Source organism: Candoia aspera, chromosome 2 (assembly GCF_035149785.1).
Source record: "Candoia aspera isolate rCanAsp1 chromosome 2, rCanAsp1.hap2, whole genome shotgun sequence".
In the NCBI taxonomy this organism is placed as follows: domain Eukaryota; kingdom Metazoa; phylum Chordata; class Lepidosauria; order Squamata; family Boidae; genus Candoia; species Candoia aspera.
The window spans coordinates 140,266,224-140,285,719 of NC_086154.1; the positions used below are offsets into that span (position 1 = coordinate 140,266,224).

The 19,496-nt window shown below is 43.7% G+C and overlaps 1 protein-coding gene across 3 annotated transcripts in view; it reads left to right on the forward strand.

Moving 5' to 3' along the window:
* The window catches only part of B4GALNT1 (beta-1,4-N-acetyl-galactosaminyltransferase 1), a 67,639-nt gene that overhangs the window by 31,749 nt on the left and 16,394 nt on the right, over positions 1–19,496 (forward strand). For all 3 annotated transcript variants that reach the window (XM_063293903.1, XM_063293901.1, XM_063293902.1), the window contains exons 2-3: positions 11,738–11,953; positions 12,969–13,142. In XM_063293903.1, coding sequence (XP_063149973.1) covers positions 11,739–11,953; positions 12,969–13,142 — 389 coding nt within the window. In that variant the 5' untranslated portion in view covers position 11,738. The remainder of the gene's footprint in view (positions 1–11,737; positions 11,954–12,968; positions 13,143–19,496) is intronic.

Here is a 19,496-nt window from a genome sequence, read left to right on the forward strand (position 1 = left end):
GTGGAGTATTCACTTTGTGCAGGAGTGATATTCTCAAAGGATCATGCTATTGGATTGCCTACCACCCCATCTGAAGAAGGTATCGAAGAGATATCTGAGTCTACAGGATGGCAGTTGTCTGGGCCTGATGGCAAAGATCTCTGGTAATCTGGCACTTTTGAGAAAAAGACTATCTGAAACCAAAAGGTCAGAGCAAGGCAGCAATTACTGTTGTAGCTGCTTGTGTAGGCATTGGTAGGTCTGATGGATCTAGCAGTAGAATTGCAGTTCATGATTGGAACACTGGGAAAATTATTGATAGATGTAGTAGAAGACCATTTGAGAGATCGTAGAAATAAACATTTTAGATAGGCAAGTGGAATGTATCATGAGAGTGAAAAAGTTAAGTCCTACAGAGATTAGGATAAAAAAATATGAACGGAATGTAGAACGGAATGATCCCTAGGGGAAGAAGAATCGCTGATCAGACAACCCTGTGGAGGAAATTATTCCTAGGCTGCATTGGACCTACAGCCCTTCCAGCTTGGATCCAACTGTTGGAATTGGCAAATTAAATAGAGACAGTGGAAGTGGAATGTTTGAAATCACACAAGTGCTGTGGGTGTAAGAAGTGAAGCTGATGGGGCATGAACCTGTATTTAAGGTTTAAATTTAAATACTGGTCTTGATTTCTGTATTTTGCAACAGGCAAATCTTATGTGTATCATATATGACTTCTTTCTCTCTGCAATAAAGCAACTACTCTAGCAATACCAACTCATTGTAGGTCTTGCTGCTATTTATCTCAGAATGTGGGCTTCAGTTTTCAGAAGACTAGAGCTCTATAGCCAAGGTTGTCCCGAAGTCATGACAGCAGGCCCAGAAGTCAAAGAAGAGAAGCAAAGCAGGAAGGCTTCTTCTTCTTATCAGGCTTAGTAGAAGAATATTTCTCCTCCTTCAGATGGGAAAACTTGTGCAGCTGGCCGAGCACTGAAGATGAGCAACAAGTCCTAAAATTGCTAATGAGAGCTTAGGAGGTGCTCCTTGCTTGAGCTGGCTGGGAAATAGAAATGGTAGCGATCTGGAGGGTGTCCTGGAGGATGATCGATGGCAACCAGACGAAAGCTCTGAGAAACAAGGAACAGCTATGCCTTATCGACTTGCTAGTGCTGGCAGGTGTTGGCAAGGTGTCCCTCTCCAAGCAGAGTAGGTAAAGTGAGTGTGTGCCTGTTGGTACTAGCATACTGCTACACTGTAAGCACTTGAGCTTGCAGAGACAAAACCTAGAAGGCTTAGTGATTTTGGTGACCATGTAGATGGTATTCACATGATGATAGGGATAAATAAATTCACACATACCTCTGCAGGCAGGCAGGAAATGAATGTGGAGAAAGCACTCAATGTGGTGCCAGACAGTAATTGTGGGGCAGAGCAGGAGTCATGTGCAGTGCAAGAGGTGTCTCCTGCCCAAACTGTTCTCAGCAAATCTATCTATCTATCTATCTATCTATCTATCTATCTATCTATCTATCTATCTATCTATCTCCAGTCAGTCAGTCAGTCAGTCAGTCAGTCAGTGCTGGTTCCACACCGACAAAAGACCTATGGATGTGATGCAGCAAGAGTATGATGAAGTTGTCATAGCAACTTTTTTGCAAATGTGTCATCCTTTCCTAATCAACTAGATAGATGGCTGTGCTCCACCCTGTTAATCTCATCTGTTGTGGCTTTGTTGGATCTGCTCATGGGGTTGCTTCAAAAGGTTGCAGACCAGGGTGGGAATTAAGCCACCTGCCTCAGATAATTAACTGAGAGAGTGAGGGGAAAAGGTTCCTTCCCAGGGGTGCAAAAAACAAAAATATGAGATGTGTATTGCATGTGTGTTTCATAACACACTATCTTCTGGGTTGTGTGTGTCGAATCTTTCCAGTGTTGCTGCAGGTTAAAAACATTAATATGCACCTCCCCATGTTCCAGCTTGCTATGCTGCTGACCCACCCAATGCTCGTTTGTAAACTGTATCTCTTGTCTTAAGTGCCAATCTCCTAGTGTTGCAATGGGAATTGTGTGTGCATGTGGATTAAACACCAAAAGGATCACTGCTTAGAATGAGAGCAGGTAGAACCTTCAGCATATTTGGCACCGGGATCAGGTAGGCAAACTGTGGAGGGAGGGGAGACAATAACGTGTTTTAAATTGGGAAGATCACAGGTTCATCTCTTCCTTATCTGAGTATTCTCACTTCTTTTTTATTGAATCATGTGGGAAAAATGCTTTGTCTGGGATCATGGAGAGGCTGTTCCTGTGAAGCTAGAATTCAGGAATTGCTGGAATAGAGTATTAAATGGTCAGAGATGGTATAAAAAGAGCTGGCTGTGCTTTCTAGCGTCTAACGTTGTGTCAAGGACACAAGGGGTTGGGATGCAAGGAACAAAGATTAGGATAATTAACTTGATTTTAGTCGATGTTTGAGGGAACTAGTAGCAGCTGTTTATGCAACTCAGTTTTGTAAAAGAAGCTAAGAAATAGAGAATGACTTTAGTTTCGGGGAATATGTGAGAATGATCAGGCTTCGAGAAAGTTGATGATTCACCTCAACTGATGATTCAAATCAGTTTCACATGGGAAGTTAAAAAATAGAGAATTATTTGAGTTTCAGAAAGAGTCTGAAAAAGATCAGGGGATGGAAGGAAGAATCCCAAAGACTTATATTCCAGAGGTTTAGGTTGGGCAGGAAATTAGGTAAGGACTCTATTGCATCTATAAATATGTACATATTTAATTCAGCATATTGTGGTATATTTTGAGAAAGATATAGACCCAAGAATTTCATGGTGTCAGAACGAATTGTAAAACCAAATCTCTTACAGTGGTATAGAGTTGGATGGATCCCAAAGGCAGCATATTAGTCTTGTTTTGATTAATGGTATAACCAGAGTATAAACCATATCGCTATACAGCTTCAGTAAGCTTAGGTAATGACATTGCATAATTATCCAGAATAGCCATAATACAGCATATCAGGAAAATGTACATTCAGTGCCAAGTGCCACCACACTCTTAATACCTTCGTTCAAAAACCACATTGAAGATTGAAGGAGACAAGGGGCATCTATGATAGCTGCCACAACGTAACTTTATAAGTTAAAAGGCAAATCCATTTGTAAGAACTCTAGTCACTAGCTAAAGATAACAAATTGAAATCCAATGAGCAAAAGGTGGTGGAAGCCTGTATCTTCTTAGAAGACACTTCATAAGTTCAATGTACAATTTATAAATTCAGACTGAAATTCAGTCAAAGGCCTTTTCAGTATCCAGTGAAATTAGAACGTCTGATTCCAATTTATCTGGCACAATATCCAATATATCAGTCACCAGGTGGATATTTTCAGATGCTTGTCTGTTTTTTTTATAAAGCCAGACTGATATAGGTAGATTATAGATGGTATTTCTGTAACCTCCTGGCTGGAGTTGTAATTAATATTTTAGAATCCATACCGAGCAGAAATGTTGCTTTATAACTAGCACATCTAATAGGGTCTTAGACTTAACAGTAATATATTACTGTTAGATAAGCCTTGTAAAACAATAAGGGAACTATAGAGAGATTAAATGATTCTTTATAGACCCAGATTGAATTCTCTCTGTAATTCCTTGTGATGTCAGTGGTTGTGCCAATTTATTTTTATCTTCCTGGGAAATCTCTTCCTCAGTATTTCCCAGGAAACTAATAATTTGCTCTTCAATTACAGAGTCCTTAATTTAAATAACTGAGTATAAAATCATAAAATCAATGATGTTTACTTTTCAGGTTAGGCCAGATTAGGAAACAGATCCAAGAACTGCTCAGTCTACTTCTCTATCATAATCGAATCTGGAAAGCTTTACAGAATTCTTCTCTCCTCCACCTTCTGGGTAGTGTAGATTACTGCCCACCTATGCATTCAACCCTGGGAATAAAGACATAGGACAATAGCTTCAAAACTCAATAGCAATGGCTTTTCAAAAATAGATAGTAGATTCCTATCTTGAATCCAGTCCATAAAATCAGGAGGATAAATTTCTTTCCATTTATATAAAATTATCCCCTTGGCCACGGCCCAGGTTCTACAGCACAAAATACCTCCTTGTGATGACCATTTCCACATTTTAGGAATATAGTTTAACATCACATAAAGGTCCTTAACAAAAATAACAAAATATTTACAAAAATATTTCTTTCCGAAATTGTACTGATACAGCATCAGTATGATTCCAGATCAAAACCTAATTGCTTACCAATTAATGACTACATGTGCCTGGCAGCTTTCAAGGCTGGAAGCAAAGTAAAACACACTGGATCCTAAAACCTGCCAAGAAGTATTACACACTCACTCTCCAGATGGGTGCAAAAAGATAAATATTCATAAAAGTTCTCATTCCAAAAGAACATAGCTGTTAAAATAAAAGCCCAATTATATAATAGTTGAAAATCTGGTAGGTGAAGGCTGCCATCATCGTAAATGCAACATTTTAATAGCCTCATAAAATGAAGACAACAGCTCCCCCTCAGTCAGCTTTTCTCAACCTTTTGACCCTGGAGGAACCCTTGAAATATTTTTCAGGCCTCGAGGAACCCCTGCACATTCAGGCTCAAATATAGGCCAGAGGTTACAAAATTACTATATTCGTTTCATGCGTAGGCCCGTATATATGCATTAATGGTGTTCTTAAACTAAAAATAATGAAACTTACCTCTTTAATGTGAAGTTGCCCAAGTTTGAAATAATTTTATAAATAAATGGTGATCTCCCAGGGAAGCCCTGGTGACCTCTCAAGGCACCTGGTTGTCATGTTCACTGATTCAATGTAATTTATACATCGTAACGTTTCTCATGCCATGGCGCTGACGCGCGTTTCCGTTTGGGAGGGAGCTGCTGTGAGACTTTGTGCCAAGCTCTGTATGTGAAATCAGTACAATGGAATGTGTTTGGGTTATGTTCTCTGTTCAAGGCCTTTTCCCGCAGACCATTAGAAACCGTTAGGAGCACCTGGGATTATGAACTTGAGAAGATTCTACGGGGGGAGGGATTTCATTTGCACCGAGGGTTTTTAGTTTGAATTTGGCATGCTTTCATCATTCTCAGCTTTCTCTGTGATCCTGCATACTATTCTTTAATAAATCAGATACCTTTGAATTCACACTCATGAGTCTGACAGTGTTTTAGAATAGGCAACCATTACATAAAGCTGAGAATCCCCAAAGTTGTACCGTTAGCTCCTACCAAGATCAGTCTCTTGTGAGGGAAAATAGTTAACGATGGCTGAGTCAAAATCCATGACCGGGGGACTCGAGGAGACGGCTAGCTTGATGCCCGAGTCGACGGTCAAGAGCGGAGAACTGAATCTCACCCCAGAACCTTCAGAATCCCAAGACCTGTCAAGGGATGAATCGAATTCCAATTCTGATGCAGAGGAATCTGACAACGGGGAAGAGCCAAAGCAACCGGCACCCAGCGAATTGCTCGCAGAGTTGATCACCTTGGATGAAGTGGGGGAACCCCAACCAGGGACGTCGGGGACATCCTGGAAGTATCGGTTCCCGCTAACCCCAGACAAAGAATCTACTACGGTGTCAACTGAGAGGAAACTGGGCACGTGAAGGAGAGGGGACTCTCGAATCCCTGAGAGACTAAGAGTGGTGGAAGCCAAAATAGAATCGATGGAGTACATGTTGAGAAACCTGTCTTTGTCACTGGAGGGGCAGGGGAGGTGCGGAGGAGATCCCAGCTTCCTGCAACCATCCCCCATCCCCCCATCCAGACCGCCAGCAAAGCGGGGCCGGAGATGGCTCCGGGATGAATCTCCACCCCGCAGAGCCCGGCCATCAGTATCCCCACCCCAAAAAGGGAAAGCTACTGTAACCTGGGGCCCAACCACTCAAGTGACTGCTGGTTCCACTCCGACTGGAGGCGGAGTGAGAGACTTTTCTGTCAAGTTTGATGGGGATCCAACAAAGTTATCTTCCTTTTTAACTAATGCTAAAAGTTATATGAGTTTGGGGCATGCTTCCTTTCCGAAGAGGCTAAAATAACTGCCATTGCCACCAAATTGAAGGGTCGAGCGGCTGACTGGTATGTTCAATTAAGTGATGCTGACTCCCCTGCACTTGATTATTTCGATGATTTCATGTGGGCGTTAAAGCTGCATTTTGAAGATCCTCTGGCCAAGGCAAGAGCTAAGAAGGTGCTGAAGGATCTCACCCAGGGCCAAATGTCAGTAGCTGATTATGCCTTAGAGTTTAAAGCTCTGGCTGGGAAAATCACTGACTGGTCTGAGTCCACTCTAATAGAACGTTTTAAAGAGGGACTCAACCAGGACGTCCTGCATTGGGCGTTGTGTAGAGACAACCCGGAGTCATTGTACGACCGGATTTGTCTGGCAGGCAAGGCTGAGCATGCTCAGCATACCTTCATGCAAACTAGAAAATCTGAAAAACCACCCGCCACCATGAGGGGACCCCAAAGTGATGCGACTGTTGCCCGGCCAAGCTATAGAGCCTGGGATGAGGAGAGAGATCGGCACTATGCGAGGGGTCAGTGTCTCCGATGCAGAAAGGAGGGCCATCGAGCAGCTGATTGCCCAAAAGCCAAGGCTGGAGATCGAGCAGGGAAGCCGCCAGCCAAATCGCCCCCCCTCGCGGTGAATGACAGCAGCCAAAGGGACAGCCGAAGCTGAGGAAGTAATCTACTTCTTGGGAGAGGCTGAAGACAACTCTAAGGAGCTGGCGGGAAACGCCAGCCACCTGCTATGAAGAGCTCCAGCGGGCAGGTGGAAGAGGATGGGCGTGAAGATGCTATGGTGAGTGCTGACTGTCCCACTTTAGCAGTAAAAGTGAAATTAGGTTCCCGCACAAAGACTACAGAGTTATGGGCTTTAGTTGACTCTGGATGTTCCAGGTGTTTAATTCACCCTGATCTGGTTGCTGCTTTGGACCTGCCTAGTTTCCCCCTCCAGCATCCTTTGATCTTCACACAGTTGGATGGTTCAACAGCGGGGGTGGGGTGGGGGGGTGCCACAGTCCCATTTCACTGGAACTGTGGCAATGCAAATGGGCAGCCACCGTGAGACTTTGAAATTCGTTGTAGCACCTGTTGGCAATCCCTTGGTAATCCTGGGGATCCCTTGGTTGACCTATCGAAGCCCCTATATAAACTGGGAGCACAGAACTGTGACTTTTAAAGATGGATTTTACCAAGCTTCTACAGCGGAGACAGTTGCACATGCGGGGGTTGGAAGGGCAGCGATCGCCACGCTGTGCCCTGACTTGCCACATTTAGAAGGCTAGCCTGCTCAATACCAAGAATTTGCAGATGTGTTTGGGGAGATGGAAGCAGATCAGTTACCCACCCCCCCACCAGAAAACTGACTGTGCAATAGAGTTGGTCCCCAATGCTTAATTGCCCAAGCCAAAAATTTATCCGATGACTCAGAAGGAGCTTGAGGCATTATGGGATTTCATTGATAAAAATCTGTCAAGGGGGTTTATTGAACCTGCTAATTCCCCAGTTGGGGCTCCTGTGTTATTCCGGGAAAAGAAAGATGGCACGCTTCGACTCTGTACGGACTATCGAGGGTTAAATTCCATGCCTATTGTCAACAAGTACCCTCTGCCCCTCATGAAGGACATGTTAGCTCATTTGTCAAAGGGCAAGATTTTCTCCAAGCTCGATCTTCGTGAAGCCTATTTCCGCATTCGCATAAAAGCTGGGGATGAGTGGAAAACCGCTTTTAATTGTCCATTAGGATCGTTTCAGTACAAAGTCCTCCCTTTTGGGTTGGCAGGGGCACCTGGAGTCTTCATGCAATTGATTAATGAAGTATTACATGATCATTTGTTTAAAGGGGTCCTGGTTCTACGGGGTGTAAGGATTGCCTATCCTAAAACACCATCAGACTCATGAACAGGTTCATAAAGATATCTGATTTATTAAAGAATAGTATGCAGGATCACAAAGAAAGCTGAGAATGGAAAAAGTGCGCCAAATGCAAACTAAAAAACCCTCGGTACAAACGAGATCCCTCCCCCCGTAGAATCTTCTCAGGTTCACAATCCCAGGTGCGCCTAACGGCTCGTGATGGTCTGCAGGAAAAGTCCTTGAACAGAACACATAACCCAAACACATTCCATTGAAATGAACATAGATACAGAGCTTGGCACAAGGTTTCACAGCAGCTCCCTCCCAACAGAAACGCGCGTCAGCACCATGGCATGTGAAACATTACGATGTACATTGCACATTGAAACAGTGAACATGACACGAGGGGAGGGATCTCATTTGTATTGAGGGTTTTTAGTTTGCATTTGGTGCGCTTTTATCATTCTCAGCTTTCTTTGTGATCCTGCATACTATTCTTTAATAAATCAGATATCTTTGCATTCCTGCTCATGAGTCCGAGAGTGTTTTAGAATAGGCATTCATTACATAAAGCTGAGAATCACCAAAGCTGTACCTTTAGCTCCTACCAAGTTCAGTTTCTTGTGAGGGAAAATAGTTAACGATGGCCGAGTCCAAGCTCACGACAGGGGGACTTGAGGAACCGACTGGCTTGATGCCCGAGTCAACGGTCAAGAGCGGAGAACTGAGCCTCACCCCAGAAACTTCAGATTTCCGGCAGGATTTGAGTTCCGGCCTGAGGTGGAAGAATCTAACGATGGGGGAGAACCAGAGCAACCGGCACCCAGCGAATCGCCCGCAGAGTTGATCACCTGGGATGCAATGGGAGAACCCCAGCCAGGGACATCCCAGGCGTCCTGGAAGCATCGGTTCCCGCTGACCCCAGAGGTAGAATCTACCACGGTATCAACGGAGAGACAGCCTAACACGCGAGGGAGGGAGGAATCTCAAACCCCTGAAAGGCTAAGAGTGGTGGAGGCCAAAATAGAAGCGATGGAGTACATGTTAAGAAACCTGTCTCTATCATTGGGGGGGCAGGGGAGGCACGATGGAGGTCCCAGCTTCACGCAACCATCCCCCATCCTCCCACCCGGACCGCCGGCAGAGGGGGGCCAGAGACAGCTCCGGGATGAATCTCCACCCTGCAGAGCGACAACTACCGTAACCTGGGGCCCAACCACTCAAGCAGCCGCCGGTTCCACTCCAACAGGAGTGGGGGTGAAAGACTTTTCTGTCAAGTTTGATGGGGATCCAACCAAGTTATCTTTCTTTCTAACCAATGCTAAAAGTTACATGAGGCAGTTTGGAGCATACTCCCCTTCCGAAGAGGCTAAGATAACTGCCATTGCCACCAAGTTGAAGGGTCGAGCGGCTGACTGGTATGTTCAATTAAGTGAGGCTGACTCCCCTGAACTTGAGTATTTCAAGCTGCATTTTGGGGATCCTCTGGCCAAGGCAAGAGCTAAGAAGGTGCTGAAGGATCTTACCCAGGGCCAGCTGTCTGTAGCTGATTATGCCCTGGAGTTTAAGGCTCTAGCTGGGAAAATCCCCGACTGGTCTCAGTCAACCTTAATAGAACGGTTTAAAGAGGGACTCAACCGGGACTATTGCATACTATTCTTTAATAAATCAGATATCTTTGAATTCACACTCATGAGTCTGATGGTGTTTTAGAATAGGCAACCATTACAAAAAGTCACATAAACTTCTTGAGACTCTGTCTCTCTGCCCAGCATAGACAGTATAACTCCTAAATTAAACAGGACCAACTTTCTTATGGCAGGAGAAGCTGGCAAAAGAGAAGTTGAGTTTGAAAATGATCTGGCTAGAGGCTGCAAGAAAAAAATGGAAAGAAAAATGTGGAGTCTTCTGCGCTCTCTGAGCTTTCTTTGCTTGCAGACGTTTCATCACCTGACTAGGCAACATCGTCAGTGCAAGAAGGGAGTGGGGTTTGCTCCCTGTTTATATGCAGTAGCTTGCCTGGCTAGTGTTGGTGGGGGTGTGGTTTTCTCCTTGGTGGGTCCTTGATTAGGGCATTGTTTTCTGCATGATTGTTTGTCTGCTTGCTTGCTTGCTTGCCTCATTGGTAGTTCCTTGGTTAGGGCATTGTTTTCTGTTTGATTGGTTGTCTCGGTAACTCCTTGATTGGGGTGTTGTTTCTGCATGATTGTTTGTCTGCTTGCTTGCTTGCTTGCCTCATTGGTAGTTCCTTGGTTAGGGCATTGTTTTCTGTTTGATTGGTTGTCTCGGTAACTCCTTGATTGGGGTGTTGTTTCTGCATGATTGTTTGGCTGGTTGATTGCTTGTCTCATTGGTAGTTCCTTGGTTAGGGTATTGTTTTCTGTTTGATTGGTTGTCTCGGTAACTCCTTGATTGGGGTGTTGTTTCTGCATGATTGTTTGGCTGGTTGATTGCTTGTCTCATTGGTAGTTCCTTGGTTAGGGTATTGTTTTCTGTTTGATTGGTTGTCTGGTGTTGATCCCTGCTTATCAGGGTGTTGGCTGCTGGCAAGGAGGTGTTCTGGTCTTTTTGTTAATAAAAAACCTCCTTAGTGTCATGTTCATCGTTTCAATGTTCTGTATACATCGTAATGTTTCGCATGTCACTTCTCTGACCCGTGCTTGCGGGTTGGAAATTTCCAGCCATGCCGGGCTCTAATCTTTTACTGCAACTGTGGAATGCATGTTTGGGTTACTGCCTCTGTTCAAGGTTGCGTTCTCAGGCCGATGTGGGTAACGGTTGCTAACACCTGGGAGGGGGTGGTTGCTAGGAGGGAGGGGGCGGGGTTGGTTTTGAAGCGAGGGTTTTTAGTTTGTATTTGGCGTGCTTTTGCTCATTCTCAGCTTTCTTCGTATTTGCATACTATCCTTTCAATAAATCAGTTTTATTCACTAAACTCTGGTGAGACTGACTTCGTTGGGATAAGGCAATCATTACACTGAGCTTTTTTATTGTCTCTTTAGAATGGTGTGTAAATGCGGTTTATCCTTGTGTGTCTGTTGATGGCTGATGTGTCTGAGTGCCAGGCTTCCAGGAACTCCCTTGCGTTTTTGGCTTTAGCTTGGTCTGGGATGCTCACAGTTTCCCAGTTGAAACTATGGTTGAGTCTGCCCACGCGCTGTGAGATTAAGGAGTTTCCACTGTGTCTTCTGATGGCTGGTTGGTGTTCGTGGATGTGCTCTGCATCCCCAATGCATCTCTTTGGAGTGACAGTTGGGCGGTGGCTCTCAGTGAACCTGCCCTCTAGTCTAAGCTCCCGCTCTTCTTCCTTCTGGTTGCCTGCCTGCCCTTCCCTTCCCTTCCCAGTGTATGTGTATATGTGACAAACAAGCAGGCACAACGCAAGGGAAAGAAGAAATGCACACAGACAGCATGTCGCTTTGTCACTCGGACCCCTCTTATGGCCACTGTTGCTAAAAAGGTTGGAAAGAATTCCCAAATGTGTGTTCTGCAGGTTTCCCCTGCCTTGTTTATTGCATTGTTTTCCTACTCTTACTCAACAGTGGTTCCGGAGTGCCATACAAATATCGGTAACCGACTTGGGCTTAAATTGAAAAGAAAATGGGATGGCAGAGGACTGGGGTGGGGGCAAGCTCAGGTCACAAGTCTTACGTCGGGCAGCTGGGGTGAAAACAGGGGAGACGGCCAAACTGAATGGCTGCTTTGCAGGGACGGCCAAGCCAGGCGGGTTCTCAGCGTGGCACTGGCTGAGACTTCCTGTGGATCGGTACCCCAAGCAATTTTCATACCCTAAGACAAAAGACACCTCTCTCTTTCTGACGCTTGTTCCCTCTTTCTCTCTCCCTCCCTCCGTGCTCCAGGATGCATCCTGTGCAAAAGTCCGTGTGTGCGCTGATGGTGCTGACAGCATCCCTGGCTGTTCTGTACCTTCATGTATGGTCGCCAAAGCCTTACAGTGCAGTGGACCTACGACACCGGCCTGACCAGATGCCCGGGCTCTTGTGGCACAATCACCTGCTGGTGCCCGACAAGAAATACGCGCACATTGCTTTCCGGGCCAAGGAGGAGATTCTGGGGTAAGGCTGCCTCCCCTTCATCCCTGCTGTCCCTGTTTCTGAAGGCACTCTCGATTTCACATTACATGCCCCCTTTTTGTATTTCGAAGTAATGTTTTTGCAATTGTGTGTTTTTGTTCCTTTTTTTTAATTTGCATGGGAAGCTTTTTTCCCCCCCTCCCCCCACCACTTCACACTGGAAATTTCCCTGAATGAAAGAGGATTTTTATAGTTCTGGGTTTTGTTGCTGTTGTGAGCCACCCAGACTTGCGCTTTTGGATGGGTGGCCATACAAATGAATCGGAGGAGTGCCAAAATCTCTTTCTGCCGGGTTGCCCTCTAGTGAAGGGCTACAGCTGCGTACAGTATGAATGAATCCACAGGCAGATAACACCGCTAGCCTGCTTTCCTTCCCCTCTCCCCGTCTCTTCAGGTGCTAAGCATGCCGTCATGCATTTTCTGGGGCATTTCTTCCCTGGTTAGTGTCCAGCCCATCTGTTGTGAAAAGCACTCTTTTAAATGTTCTTAGGAATAAATGGTTGCTTATTTGCTGACATGTCCTGCAGTGCTGGATGGGTGTCTACATACAAGTAGTCCTCGCTTAACAACCACAATTAGGACCATAATTTCAGTTGCTAAGCAAAGTGGTCATTAAGTGAATCTGACCTGATTTTACCATTAAGCAAATCACTGCAGGGGTTAAGCAAAGCACATGGTCGTTAAGCAAATCATGCAGTTCCCCAGAAGCTGGCCGGGAAGGTCGAAAATGATGATCATGTGACCACAGGATGCTGTGACTGTCACAAATGTGAACTGGTTGCCAAGCATCCAAATCATGATCATGTGACCTTGGAGACACTGCGACAGTCATAAGTGTGAGTACCGGTTGCAAGTCGGTTTTTTCAGCACTGTCGTAAATCTGAACCATCACTAAACAAATGGTTAAGTGAGGACTACCTGTATTGTGTGATCATGGCCTACAGCAGTCGGAGAACATCCTGCAATATTTAGTGTTGTCTATCCATCCCTTTTGCAGGCTTCTTCCTAAGAATTCCTGTAAATGCGAGGTGGAAGCAAGTTTGAATCTGCCCTTTCAGAAACAGCTCTTTGGTCAGGTTTACTCTATTGAATTTGCCAGTGCCTTCAAGCCTTCTGACTTGGCTGACATCAACAACAGACGAGAACAGGAATACCACAGTTATCGGCAAAGGTGAGTAATAGCTGGAGCTATGCATAATCTGTGATGCACTATTGCATCAAGTGCCGGATGAAACCCTTCAAGAAGCTGTTTTCGGCCCTTAAGTCTTCTACGACACAAGTGAAAGGCCAAGAACGGAGCTGGGTGAAAATAAGTGCCCACTGGCGATGAGCAGCCTTACCAGTGAACAGTGTCCAGGGTACTTAGATGACATATAGAATGCGGCAAGCAAATACAGAAATGTGCTTGACATACCCTTATATCAAATATGTACATTTTGGATTTTATATAATGTTCATGTATATAAAATGAAGATGGAACATTGTAAAAGTTATAGGATTCAGGGATTTCCTTTCCAGCACCAAACTTGTAGAGCATGAATGTGCTCAGTCCAGTTTTAGACTGTATTTATGTTTAGACTGCTTTGTAGCTTAAGCATAAAAGAATATTGGTAAATAAGATCAAGGCTTCAGAGTACATTCCTCCCTAAACTTTTCATATAAATATATGCAAATCAGCTTGGCAGACTTCTTTCAAAGGGTTTTCCATGATGAGGGTATTAAAACTGTAAAAGCTATCTTGCTTTATTACTCTTTTTTTCTAGCCATTAGAAGCCTGTGATTGGCTTGGAGTTATATAAGAGGCAGCATTTCTTAAGGAAATTGATCCAGATCAAGAGTTTGCATTTCTCCCGTACTGGAAGCCAGCAAGCTTCTTAAAGAATTGGCATGATATATTCTAAGCATCATCTCTTGGTGAATAAGTGGCTTTCGTTATTTGCATTGATGGCATTTTAAATGTAATTTTTGGTGACAGTTGCCCCAAGGGTTAAGGCTGACACTTTTTTAGCTGGGATCAGCTTGGCATGTAAACATGGTCTCCATGCTGTGAAAACTTCCACCAATTGATTTCCACAGTGTGGCTTTTTTTCTGTTGAAAGCAGTGAAGTGGGCAGAGTTATTTCACCCAGTCAGCAGCTGACAGCAGCTTATGGAACCAGAGTTTATTTGTTGGCAGATGCTGGGAAAGCCTTTAGCCCAGGAGAGGTCAACAAAGTCACACACCAAGCATTTCTATAAAAATAATTTATTTACAGAAAGCAAAACAAAAGCAAAACATATTTAAAGGACCCAGCTCCCTTTTGGAGCAAGCCTTGCTTGGCTACATTGCCTGCAGAGAAAAAAAAGAGGAAGAAAGAAACAAGTCCGGCAGGTTTCCTCCCCCCAGGTGATTTGCATGAAGCACTGCGAGGAGACAATCAAATACAACCCCTTCACCTGGCCAAAAATGATTAGGTATAATATCAGTCTTAATCGTTAGTAGGAAAACCTCAACACTCCCCTTTTTATACTACAAATTAAGATGCGAACCAATCTTCTCTGACAACTGTATATGTCTTTCCATTCACATTACTTTACCATTATCTCCCCTTTGGTTTAACAGAAAGCTACCATTCTTCTTCCTGTGTTTTTCCAAACCTAGGTTGTTATAATTCCAAGGCTTTTTAATGTGAAATGGCTTTTCATGCAGGCTTCAAAATCAAGCCTTTGTTTTTCTGTTGATGTGAACAGCAGCAAATCATCAACATAAATGCACAGATACATACAGCCTTGTTTGTCCTTCAGATATACACAGGGATCTGCTTTTCCTTTTTCAAAACCAAAACACTGCAGTTTTTCATCTACTTTTTGGTTCCAGGATCTAGCAGCTTGTTTTAACCCATAGATTGACTTCTGCAGTTCACAGACTAGATTCTCCCCTTTTTCATAGCCAGGAGGTTGCTGCATGTATAATCTGTGGTCTAAATCACCATAGAGAAATGCAGTTTGAATGTCATAGTGGTTAACTGACATTCCCTTGAGTGCAGCAACTTTTAACAGTAATCTAATTGATTCACCTTTAGTAACTGGTGCAAAAGTCTTGTCAAAGTCTAAATCTTTCCTTTGAGTGAACCCTTTTGCAACCAACCTTGCTTTATATTTTTGGATTTTGCCATCAGCATCCCTTTTCAGTTTGAAAACCCACCTACAACCCAGACAGCGTTCATTGGGAGGTAGATTTACCAGTTTCCATGTTTTATTTTCTTTCAAGGATGCTAATTCCTGTTGCATGGCAGAATGCCAATTTTGTGCAATCTCAGGTGGTAAAGCATTCACTTGTTCTAAAGACTCAGGTTCTGTGAATATGTGAAAAGCCTTTACTGATTCAGCCTGAAAACGTGATGGAGGAACGCCTTTATTACTCCTCTGAGATCTGCGAGGTAATACAGGGCTTAAATTTTGACTCCTATCACTTTCCTGAGAAGCATCTATCTCATCAGACAGATCTTCAGTTTGCTTTTCTGGTTTAATGTCCTCATCAGGCAAAAGATCACCATCAGCAAGTCCTTGCTGTTCTCTTGTGGTCAAATCAACTGGAGAGCTAGAATTTAATCTCCCCCAGTTTTGTTCAGCAAAAGAAGCGCTTTTGCTAATTATTAATTTCTCTCCCATTATGAACCTGTAGCTCCTTTGGCTTTGTTCATAGCCAACAAAGATGGCTTTCTTTGTTGTGGGGCCTCCTTTCCTTCTCTGCTGTTTTGGGATGTGAACCCATGCAGTGCTACCAAACACTCTAAGATGGTTTACCTTTGGTTTCACACCATAAAACAAATGGAATGGAGTGTCCTGAATCATAGAGTTATACAACCTGTTCTGAACATAACAAGCAGTCGATAAAGCTTCTCCCCAGAACTTAAAACATAATCGTGAATCTTTTAACATGCATTCCATCGCATTTTGCAAGGTTCTGCCCTTTCTTTCAGCAACACCATTTTGCTGAGGGGTGTAAGGGTTAGAAAGAATTTGTTCTATCCCCTTTTCCACTAGGAACCTTCTGAATTTGTGAGAAAGGTATTCTCCTCCTCTATCACATTGGAGTGCAGATACAGGCCTAGGGAATTTTCCATTTGCCCACGTCACCAAACTTTTAAATTTCTCAAATGCCTCAATGGAGTGTCCTGAATCACAGAGTTATACAACCTGTTCTGTACATAAGTGGCAGTAGATATGGCCTCTCCCCAGTACTTAAAACATAATCATGAATCTTTTAACATGCATTCCATCGCATTTTGCAAGGTTCTGCCCTTTCTTTCAGCAACACCATTTTGCTGAGGGGTGTAAGGGTTTTCCATTTGCCCATGTCACAAAACTTTTAAATTTCTGAAATGCCTCATCTTTGTGTTTTTAGATGTAGATAAATGTGTATCTTGAGAAATCATCAGTGATGGTCATTGCATACCTTGCTTGTCCAAGACTTGGAGCAAAAGGACCAATAATGTCAGAGTGTACAATTTCCAAAGGTCTAGTTGTAACTCTGTCACTGTGCTTACTCACAGAAGCTTTTAGTGTTTTGCATTCTTTGCAAACTACACAGTCTAAGTATTTATCACAGGGTTTTATCTTTAGGTCAGCACACAGCTGTGGCATTTGTGCTATATACTTGAAATTAGCATGACCAAATCTCCTGTGCATCAGGTGTACACATTGGTCATGATATGGAGTGTTGCCAACTGCAGCCTTGCAGCTTGGCTTCCTTGCATTTTGCACAATGTACAAGGAGTCTTTTAACATACCAGTAGCACACACTTTCCCATTTTTTCGTATATCACAACCATTTTTCTTAAATGTTATGATATACCCTGTTGCAGCCAATTGTGCCACAGATAAAAGGTTTGATTGTAAATTTGGCACATACAACACACTTTTTACAGTTTCTCCCAAGCAGGATAAATACAAGTCACCTTGTCCCATAATTTTGGTCACAGACCCATCAGCCAAAGATGTTGAGGTTTTCCTACTAACAGATTAAGACTGCTATATGTGCCTAATCATTTTGGCCGGGTTAAAAGGTTGTATTAGATTGTCTCCTCTCACGTGCTTCATGCAAAATAGCATGGGGGGAGGAAACCTGCCCAGACTTGTTCTTACTTTTTTTCTCTGCCGGCAATGTAGGCAAGCAAGGCTTGCTCCAAAGGGAGCTAAGTCCTTTAAATATGTTTTGTTTTTGTTTTTGCTTTCTGTAAATAAATTATTTTTATAGAAATGCTTGGTGTGTGACTTTGTTGACCTCTCCTGGGCTAAAGGCTTTCCCAGCATCTGCCAACAAAAGATACACTTTGTCTTTCAGTTTTAGACAGTGACACAAAAGAGCTTTTACAATTACATAAATGACAACTGGCCCCAGAATCTAACACCCATACATCAGAATTACCCTTCTCAGCAACCTGTGCAATTTGGGTTGTCTGAAGAGCCTTCTTCTGTGTTGCCCTTGTGTTCTTCTGCTCTGTCTTTCTACTCTTGGGTCTCATGGCACAGTCTCTTTGCAAATGTCCAGCTGAACCACAAGTGAAGCATCGCTGGCTTGCTAGCGCTGTGGCCTCAGATTCCTTTCCCTTCTTTTCCCTCATTTTCTGGTCTTGCAGCTTTCCAGAAGAGATGGGGAGGGGGATCTTTCCTCTCTCTTCTCCCATTCAGCGAGTAAGCACTGTGTAACATACGATGGGGTGAGGTCTGCTTCAGGCATAGCCTCCAGGGTACAGATCAGCGTGTCCCACGTTTCATTTAGTGAGGATATATGATTTTGTGAGAGGTGTAAATTCCATTCCTCTCTCCTGCAACTCAACAAACAGCTGCTGAATATAATGCAGGTGCTCAGGAAGGCTATCTCCTTCTGCAAGGTAGGCTCTGTACAGCTTTTTCGTCAGGGTAACTTTACTCCCTGCTGTTGCCTTTACATATAAGTCTCTCAAAGCGTCCCAAAGTTGCTTTGCAGACTGCATGCCTCGCACGTGGACTAGCTGATTGTCCTCAACTCCCAAGATAATGGTGGCTCTAGCCCGCTCATCCTGTCTCAGCCATTCAGCACTGGGATTTGGGGGGTTTTGCTCACCAATTGGCAGCCAAAGATTCTCTCTGCGAAGATACATCTCCATCTTCAGGGCCCAATTCAAATAGTTGGTCTCTGATAGGCGCTCCAGAGGCATCGCTGAGGGCTGGGAGGTAGCCATGGCTTCTTCCTTCTTTTGCAAGTCACCTCAGCTAGTTTCTTTGTCCTGTAGACTGGCAGTTGCTGGAAAATCTCCAGGTGGCTCCAAAGAAAATCTTCACAGGTCTTTGCTACCTGCCTTTAAATTGTGCATGAGGTGTGGAGCTGATCTCTCTTTTCTCTCTGGGTTTTACTGGGCTTACTGGGCTGTTTACTGGGCACATAACCTGTTGGCAGATGCTGGGAAAGCCTTTAGCCCAGGAGAGGTCAACAAAGTCACACACCAAGCATTTCTATAAAAATAATTTATTTACAGAAAGCAAAACATATTTAAAGGACCCAGCTCCCTTTTGGAGCAAGCCTTGCTTGGCTACATTGCCTGCAGAGAAAAAAAAGAGGAAGTAAGAAACAAGTCCGGCAGGTTTCCTCCCCCCAGGTGATTTGCATGAAGCACTGCGAGGAGACAATCAAATACAACCCCTTCACCTGGCCAAAAATGATTAGGTATAATAGCAGTCTTAATCGTTAGTAGGAAAACCTCAACATTTATCTTACAGTTTCCAGTTCCCTGTGTCTCTAAATGAGGCATAAACAGACATGCCCTTTCCACACCCATTGCATGATTTACAAGCATGATTATCTCTCACTGCCACTCAGATTCCGTATCAACTTGCAGGCTTTCTGAGATGGTGAAAGAGTCTTTTTTGAACCAGTGAAAAAGGACAGAGCAAATTAAAAGGGTAGGGAACCTAATAGTCCCCCAGACATGTATTATTATTGAATAACTTAATATCTCTCACCTCTGTCTGTACTGTCTGTTGTGAGTTGTTGTTTAGCAACTGATGAAAGGTAAACTAGAAGTTTAAAAAAAACAAATCCAACATTCTGAATGTAGGTAACAGCAAACTACTTCCCTATATTGTTGCCAAGAAAACAATATGGATGTCTCTGGGAGGACATTAGGAATTGAGCTCAACTTGAAGAAAGCTCTAGCAAACTATTGTGGGGACACGACTTATGCTTTTAGGCCAAAGTAATCCACTGTCTTACTTGAACTAGTGTGCAAGGTTTCAAGTAGCACTCAATGCTGTCCTTGAGCATTTAAAGAGTTCTGCAGCAGGATTAATCAACCCATGGATTAGAACTATATGGACACCCTTTGAACCTCATGGAGAGGATTTAGTTTTATTCTTATTTATTGGTTTGTTTATACTATAATTTATATCTTTATGGGTTTAATTGTTTAGTTTACTGTAAACTGCCCAGTCCCCCTTTTGTGGGGAGATGGGCAGTAATAGAAATTTGAAAAATAAATAAATGTCGAGCCATCACATGATTTAT